Source organism: Rutidosis leptorrhynchoides, chromosome 9 (genome assembly GCF_046630445.1).
Source record: "Rutidosis leptorrhynchoides isolate AG116_Rl617_1_P2 chromosome 9, CSIRO_AGI_Rlap_v1, whole genome shotgun sequence".
NCBI classification, from domain to species: Eukaryota; Viridiplantae; Streptophyta; class Magnoliopsida; order Asterales; family Asteraceae; genus Rutidosis; species Rutidosis leptorrhynchoides.
In genome coordinates this window covers 298,315,265-298,324,222 of record NC_092341.1, presented here as the reverse complement: position 1 = coordinate 298,324,222, position 8,958 = coordinate 298,315,265, and the positions used below count along the sequence as shown (strand labels likewise).

General features: G+C 31.6%; 1 protein-coding gene across 1 annotated transcript; it reads right to left on the bottom strand.

Annotated features, from left to right (window-relative positions):
* Positions 1 to 7,282: 7,282 nt before the first annotated feature.
* Positions 7,283 to 8,675, bottom strand: LOC139865727 (uncharacterized). The gene is made up of 2 exons (XM_071853804.1): positions 8,398 to 8,675; positions 7,283 to 7,723 (listed from the first exon to the last, which is right to left on the bottom strand). The coding sequence occupies exons 1-2, from the start codon at positions 8,617 to 8,619 to the stop codon at positions 7,283 to 7,285; spliced, it is 663 nt and encodes a 220-aa protein (XP_071709905.1). The 5' UTR covers positions 8,620 to 8,675.
* Positions 8,676 to 8,958: the final 283 nt, after the last annotated feature.

The following is an 8,958-nucleotide window of genomic DNA, read 5'->3' as shown; positions in this document are numbered from 1 at the left end:
AACAAATGTTCTAATTCTGCCTGAATATTTTGTCAGTTTAATGTCTTTTTGTAAACTTCCAAAAGACAACAATTTAATTGCGAGTTTTGATGACTCTAAATGTTTTGTAAATAGTTTGAAGGACAAGATAATAAGAGGGATCAATAAAGAAAGTGATGGTCCGTATGTTTTTTAAAAATAATGATCAATTGAATGAACCTAATATCAGTTGCAATGTAAGTGCACATTATGCTTCTGGCAAGCTTTGGCATGCAAGACTTGGTCACCCCTCAGATCAAGTTCTTCATGTTTTAAAGAACAAACTTGATATCAAAGATAAAATTAATACCAAACCTTGGATAATTTATCACAAAGCTAAGAAAAGCATAAATGCTTTCTCTTTAAGTGAACATAAACCCTCAAGTTTAGGTGATTTAATTCACTTAGATTTGTGAGGTCATTTTAGAATACAGTAAAAAGAAGATTACAAATATTTTTAATAGTGGTTGATGACTAATCTGGAGTTGTATGGTTATTTTTGATTAAATGTAAAAAAGATGTTTATAAAAACATCATTAATTTTGTCCAGTTAATTGAAACTCGGTTTTGTAAAAATGTAAAAATCATCAGAAGTGATAATGGAACTAAATTTGTAAACAATAAATTGACTGAGTTTATCAATAGCAAAGGTATAGTGCATCAAACCACATGATCATACACAACACAATGAAATGGTGTGGTTGAAAGGAAACATAGGCACTTGCTAAATGTAACAAGGGCGCTTATGTTTCAGGGGGGATTACCTTTAAACATGTGGTCTAAATGTGTATTAAATGTTTGTTATTTGATTAATATGACTCCAACTGCTGTGATAAATGGGAAGTCTCCTTATGAAATGGTGTTTAAAACTGAACATAAGCTCTCCCATTTAAACTATTTTGGTTGCCTTTGTTTTTTAGTGTCTCTTAATCCTGTTGAAAAATTTAGTAGAAGGTCAAAAAAGTGTGTTTTAATAGTTTTTGCAACTGTCAAAAAAGGTTATAAGATGTTAATTAGTCTTGAAGATAAAACTTTTTATATTCCAAGGATGTAAAGTTTTATGATACTGTTTTTCCTTTTAAAATGAAGTATTCTTTGGGTGATTTGCAGACTGATAAGTCTGAAAATGAAAAGAATTTAAATCATGTTAACTTTTTTGATGATGTTTGTAAAACTACCAATAATATTACAAGTCCCAATGATGAAGGAAGAGGTGCTAATACATGTGATGGAAGTAGAGATAGTTCTCAAAGTGGAGAGAATAGTCGTACAACAACACATATGAAGATAATTCTTCATCTCTGAGGGCAATTTACATACAATGTCAGAAACTATAAATGCTAATACCACCGATTTAAGGAGATTTCCATAAATACAAGTTTTCCAAAGAAGTATGATGATTTTGTAATTGGTGGGTAAGTTTGGAATTGATAAAGTTGTTAACTATATAAACTTAAAGTATGAGAACTTCTGCTTTGTGTTTAAGTTAAACAAAACTCTTGAACCTAAAACTTATGAACAAGCTTGTACTAATCCTATCTGGGTTCAAGCAATGAATTTTGAAGTTGAAGCAATTAAACAGAAACAATACCTGGGAAATAACATATCTACCATTTAACAGAAACCTTGTTGGATGAAAATGGGTATACGGAATCAAGTATAAGTCTAGTGCTGACGTTCAGAGGTATAAACAAGGATTGTGGCTAAGGTTTATAGTCAAAAGGAAGGAATTGACTATGAAGAGACTTTTACTCTACTGGTTAAACATGTAACTGTAAGATGTTTCATTACACTTGCAGTTCAAAATAACTGGTCTCTTAATCAACTTGATATCAATATTGCATTCTTATATGGAGATTTAAATGAAGAAATTTATATGACTTTGTCTAAAGGATATTATACTGGTTCTGTTAACTATAATAAAGTTTTCAAGCTAATTAAGTCCCTATATGGTCTTAAACAAGCACTAAGATGACGAAAAGAAAATATCAATGGTGCTTTAATTGAAAACGATTTTGTTCAAAGAATTATTCTTTATATATTAAAAACAATGATAATGTTTTATGGCATTACTTGTGTATGTAGATGATATTGTCATTAATGAAAATAATGTAACCAAAATTGAGACTTTAAAAACTTTTCTTTAAACTAAGTTATTAATAGAAGATTTAGGTGAACTAAAGTACTTTCTTGAAAATGAAGTACTTAAGACTGATAAAGGCATATGCTTGTCTCAAAGGAAGTATTGTTTTGAAATCTTAAATGATTATGGCTTATTAGGTTTTAAACCAATGAGTACACCTATTAAACCTAATCTTTGTGTTAAATGTGAACCAAGTGACAAAGATGGTCTAATTGTAAATGTTACAGAATATCAGAAATTAGTTGGTATGTTAATTTAACTGACCCAAACTAGATCTGATATATCTTTTGATGTTCATGTCATAAGTCAATACATGCATGTACCCTTGCACTCACATTTAAACTTAGCATTTAGAACTTTGAAGTATTTACAAGGTGCACCAGGAAAAGGTGTTATTTGATCAAAGGTAGTGAGTTCAGTTTACATGCTTATTGTGATTCTGACTGAGGTAAATGTAAGTTGAACATGAAATCTGTAAGTGGTTATCTGCTATATTTTTGTAGCTTTATAGTCTCTTGGAAAAAGCAAAAAACAATATTTTGTCTCCAGGTCATCTGTTGAAGCATAATATAGGGTTAAGGCTATTACAACTTGTGAAATTATGTGGGTGAAAATTTTGTTAATGGATTTCAACATAAAATTAAACTTACAAATTTAGTTAATTTGTGACAATAGTTTCGCTATTCAAACATCCGCTAATCCTATTTTTCATGAGAAAATGTATCATTTTGAAATAGATTTACTTTTTTAGAGGAAATAATCGCTGCTGGTGTAAGTTTCAAAGACCGAGTCACTTAACAATCTACGTGATATTTTAACAAAAGGTCTTACCATAAGACAACACCAAGTGTTGTCTAATGGTTTAGGCCTAATTGACTTGTTCCAAACTACGCTTGCAGAAAGATGTTTAAAGGATTAAATAATTTGCAAGCTTAGTTTAGAACATAATTTATAACTTAAAGTCTCATTTGCGGAAATTCTAATACTTGCAGGTTTATATGTTGTTGATTATAATGTTGAAGGACTGCAAGTGACAAGAGTTTAAAGTTGGAGGAATGGGATGGCCTATTCTGAAGAGTGCTGTAACAACCCGACTTTTTCCGTTACTATCGTTACTTGTCCGTTAAATATTTAACGGTGATTACTTAGACTTTATGTGTTTAACAGATTTAAATGCATACTTGATCCTATTGGATTACTTGAATTAATATGTTATATTAATTTATGAACTTGTTTCGGATAACGAAATAACTAGAAAACGATACGATTAAGTTAATCGCCTAGAAATCTTTTCAGTTTACGGAGCTCAGAAAAACGATAAAATAATTATTTTTAATAATTATTGACTTTAATAAAAACTTATTTAATTTATTATTTATTTAATGAATTAAACCAGGTGAATTCATTTCAACGACTAGTTAACATTCCGGAGACGCGGTACAGTTAACGGCACTAGAAACGGACCACGCGCGTACCAAGAGTTAAGCAAAAATGAGTCCGAGACCCCATTAAGAGGCCATTCGGCCAAACCCCCTATTGGACTCCTTGTTTTGTTGTTTTGGACTTATGGATGATTACTAGTAGCCCTTTAGTGGAATTAGGCCCTAAACCCGACATATAAATAGCAAGCAAACTTAGTAAACCCTCATTCTCACCTATTTTGGTCGACAACTTACTCCCTCTCCCCCTCCCTTGACCGTCAGTCTTTATCACACACACACACACACACACACACACACATTCAAACTCAAAATTAGATCAAACCTTCAACACGAACGTTATTCCTTGCATCATCCTCTACGCGATAGTACTTGCAATTTGTGATTGTAAGGTATATTTGCAAACCCTAATTTTTCTAAATTATTTTTTTTTTTGTCAATTACATAGTGTAACCAAGTCTAGTGCTCAATTGATGGTGTATAGAGTTGTCGTTTATCGTTAGATTGCTCGATTATTGTTGATTGTATGAATCACGAATTTGTATCTTATTAATCTGATCAAATTGACTTATGAACTGATCTTGTATTTTGTTTATATGAATAGACCTCGAAAAATTAATAAGTCTGGACTTTGATTTCGTATGATTTCGCTATCGTATGCTCAAGTTATGATTAATCGAAGTCTCGTTAGGGTTTTACATGGTATACGAATTTTCTGAGTTATGTAGTTTGTGATTTAGCTATTGAAATATGTACCGTTGTATTCTTTGTGAAAATTCATGCATGTTGAACTTAAGATTTGCGTCAAAAGCTTTTGTAATGCTCTCGGTACGTCAAAACGAAGATTCGTGCTTTATAGTGTGCTGAATCTATTTTCAAAGTTACACGAATTGACCTATAGTGAACTAGAAATTGATTGAGGCTTTTATCTTCTGGAATATGTTAGTCTATATGTTCCTTAGTATATTTCATTTGCATGCTAACTTCTGAAAACGTGTATTTACATGAGTTATAAGCTTGACCAAATGATATGTCTGTTTGTTGTACTAAAACTGAAGGGTCTGTTAAGATAGGCTAATCTGTTCAAATTGGCTAAATGAATGTCTTTGATTATTTTATCACTAAAACTTTGGAGTGTTTTGAGTCATATCCAATTGTCTGTTCGTCAAAATCTATTTTCAATATTAAATGTGAAATGTTCTAAAACTGATGCGCATGCTGAAACTGATTTGGTAAACGGTAACTAGACGTTTTCTGAAACCCGACTTGTAGACATCGTATGAGGGCCATGTTATACTTTTTGGAATCGATTTGAGTCTAGTTTTGATCTGGAGTTTGCCATGTTTTCATGAATTATGTGCTAAGAGTTATACTCGTTTCTTTCTGTGATGCGCGTATTCTAAGGACATGCGATAAACTACGAATGTGCAAATTGTGAACTATGAGGTGTAACATGTTATTTGACTTAGGTTTGACATGTTGAACATGATTGCATGACCTACTGAGATGTTTGACTTTAGTTGACCACTTTGACCGAGTTGACTTTTGAGTTGACTTTGGTTGACTTTTGTTGACTTGCTTAGACTAGTTAACTTTTACATGCATATTGAGTCAGTCTCAGGACTAGGACTATGCGTACACTATGGGTTAACATAGTGTGACCTATATGTATATCTAAGATGACCTATTTGACTAGGTTGCGTTGTTCGGTCGTGATTGTTCGACTACTGTACAGTTTTACTAAGAGATTTCAGTGCTTTTGCTAAAGTGTGTCTACAGTCCCTTTTTCATCAACATTTTTGGGATGAGATACATGCTACTTTTGAAACTGTTTCTTAAACTGTTTTTACAACTGTTTTACATATTAGGCACGAGTAACTAAACGAATATACATATGAGTTCAGATCAAAAATCCCTTAGCTTGATTATATTAGTTACTTTACGTAAGATCGACTTATAGGGACGGTACCGTTAGGTTTGACAAACCTCGCCTCAACCTACGAGGTGCTTATTCTATTGTTACTTGTACACCTGATTAGTGTATGCTTAGAAAGGGTAAAGGGAAGACGTGTAGCGCTTTAGCTATCCGCATGGTTAAAGCTTTATAATCAAGTGCTCATGATAAATGTATACTTTTACGATGCTTTTATTTCAGAAATCTCGTGGCCTAATTTACGATGAATGTTACTTAAACTTGATGTTTACAAACTAGAAACTTGACATGGTAATGTCTACCAGCAGTTGAAACAAAAAGAACTTTTTGATGTTCTACTCAGTTGAAACTTGACATCTTACAAACAATTTATTACTTAAAATTTACTATATCTAAACTTTTGAGATTAAACCTTAGTGGTTTATACTGATAAATGTTTACTGATTTTTGACAAATGATTTATAGAAACTGTTTTATGAAACATACGAGAACTATTTACTCAAACCCGTAGATTCACTCAACTTTATGGTGATCCGTTTTGCATGTTTTATCTCAGGTATTAGTTGCTTCCGCTATAGAACATTGCTGTTACGTAGAAGTCAGACCGAACACTGGGACCAGAGTTAACATTCCGTTAATGAATTTTGACGGGGTGTTATAAGTGCTGAGTTGGTTATTAGATTGGATCACTTAGTTTGAGTCTATTAAGTTCAAGATTACTGGGCGTATCAACTCTAAGTTGACTCCATCAAGATGTTGGTGACCCATCATATAAAATTCTAACATCCAGTTCAGGTTTTCATTAACTCATTCACATTTTTACACCTGCTTCTCTCGGTCTTCTTTCTCTCTTTTGAAAGAGAGTTATTCTGTTTTGTCTATTTCATCACCTAGATGATTTAGAGTTTGTGTTTTAGGTTTAAAATCTGTGTATCTTTATAGATTGATTGGTTTCTGGTTTATAAAAGTATTAACTCGTGTGATTAGAGGTTTTTTGAGATCTTTGTTCATAATAAGCTTAAATTTTTTAAATTAAATATACTTTTCACCCGAGCACATCTCAAACTTAAATTATATATCTTAGAGAAACAAAGTCCCTTTTCGTGTGCGATGACACCGTCATGCTTATGTCGTCATATATTACCATTATCTATATTGTGAATAGTTATCAGTTAACTTGCATAATTAGATAGTACGAAGTAGTATTTTTCTAATTTGGTAGGCCTGATTTTTCTTATTTTTTTTCCTATAGGCTGTTTGCATCGAAACGTTATAGAGCGATTGTGATCCAATAATGCTATCAGCACGATAATACGACATGCTGACTCCACTATTTCGAGCGTGCTGGATGGTGACAGAGAGTACTTCTCAAGCTTGATGAGTTATTACTATCGTAATCTAACTTTTTCTATTATTTAAACCATATTTCAACTAACTTTTAATCATACTATTACACATCACGCAACATCATCTCCCAACAACTTAACCCCTACTTCATTTCATTCGATCACATTTGTCACGTTACAACGCGCACCCCAAGAAAACTCATTATATTAACATGTCACCGTCACCACTACAAAAGGTCTTAATGTCATTATTATCTTGAAGATGAAGAAAATAAACACATAAATCTAACTTTATATATATAGTAACTAAAATTTTACACATTCTTCTTAACTAATTAAAAAAGGAAAAACAATTAAAAATAATAAATACCTTAATTAATTGAATTAAACCTTGATTAATGATCTAACACAGTAGGCTTAATTCTCTAGTACTGTTAAAGAGAGTTGTTGGAGTTTGATTGGGTGGGTGCATAAATTTACAATTAGGGCATGAAGGTGAAGTCTTAAACATCATCACCAGCATATGACATTTTTTACAAACTGCTGTCATCATTTCTTGTTGTTCATCATTTTTATTATCTCCTTCTCCTTCTAAGGCTAACCATGAGGGTGCTCCACCACCACTAAACTTGTTGGACTTTGTGCTTAAAGTCTTGTACTTTGTGAAGTTGTCAACAACATGGTGTATTTTGTTTGTTGTTGTATATGATGATGATGATGATGATCCACATGAAAAGTTGAGTTCAAGTTCAAGACTCATGTTCTTTGGTGGCTCTGGGGTATTTCTTGGATCCATTGATGTCTTTTTTTGAGTTCGTGTGTTATAATAATAAATTTGGCCAGACTGCATTTAATATATATTAGTTGGTATAAAAATTAAACAATTAAACAACTTAAAAAGTGTAAAATATTCGTGTAAACAGACATGTAAAAACCGGTTAGACTGCATTAGTAAAAATAATCACCTTCCATGATATGCTAATTCATTCATTTACCCATTAGAAAGGTAAAATATAGGCTAATATATATATATATATATATATATATATATATATATATATATATATATATATATATATATATATATATATATATATATATATATCTTTGTAAGTAAAAAGAAGTACTCGTATAATTCACTCAAAATCCTCAAGCTAGATAACATGCTACTATAATTACTCAAGACCGTAAAAATGTTTTTTCTAGCAAAAGCAGAAAGATACTCCGTATAATTTTTGTTAAATTAATGTTCATTAAAGTATTTTTATTTTTTCATGAAATTACTTAAAAAATTTTCAAGAATAGATATTTGATCTCTTCAAAACTTAAAAATAGTTGTTCATATCAAATTAAATCACCAAAAACAATGAGATTATTTAGTTCCTTAAATGATGAAGTTTAATTGTTTCATGTCCATCGATATATGTCCATTGATAACTCACTTTAAATCATAGTCGTTATAAGACATGAAAGAACTATAATTTATACTATAAAATTAGTAATTAATTATGTACGTACCTTGATGTCTAGGCATCTTTGCCACTCCGAAGGCATGGGAGTCTCAAGATGAAGCTCGGTATCAAGTACCGACCTTCTTAAGTATTTATTTTTCGACAAAGAGAGATCATCGATGATATCTTTTGAACGTGACGATTCATCAATTTTCCTCTTTTTCGAATAATCCTCACTATCTTGAATCATGGTTGATGTAGGCAAGAGAGATCCATTAAAAGAAACCATCTATATGAAGATAACTAATTAACTTGCTTTCTTTAGATCACTTTTGATCAATTTTGAAGAGTGTATGCTAAAGATGTGTGTGTGTTTTCAAGATTGTGCAATGGTGAAGAGATTTATATAGAGGAGAAATGAAAGAAAAGGAGGTAAATGAGGTGACATAAATAAAATAAGCACATAACTGCAAGGGAGAATCTAAAAGGGGCAAAATAATAAATGTGAAACTAGTGAGGCCCCACCAAAACTCCTCATGACGTGCACTTCAAGTGAATTTTTTAAGTTTTTGTAATTACTACTACAAATTTTAATTGTGTAGACTAGCTCTATAAATTGTTTAATAAC

Excerpts from the sequence above, each read along its gene's own strand:
- LOC139865727 (XM_071853804.1), bottom strand. The coding sequence starts at position 8,619 with ATGGTTTCTTTTAATGGATCTCTCTTGCCTACATCAACCATGATTCAA. Across the intron at positions 7,724-8,397 it reads AAAGATGCCTAGACATCAAG|TCTGGCCAAATTTATTATTA; the intron begins GTACGTACATAA and ends TATTAAATGCAG.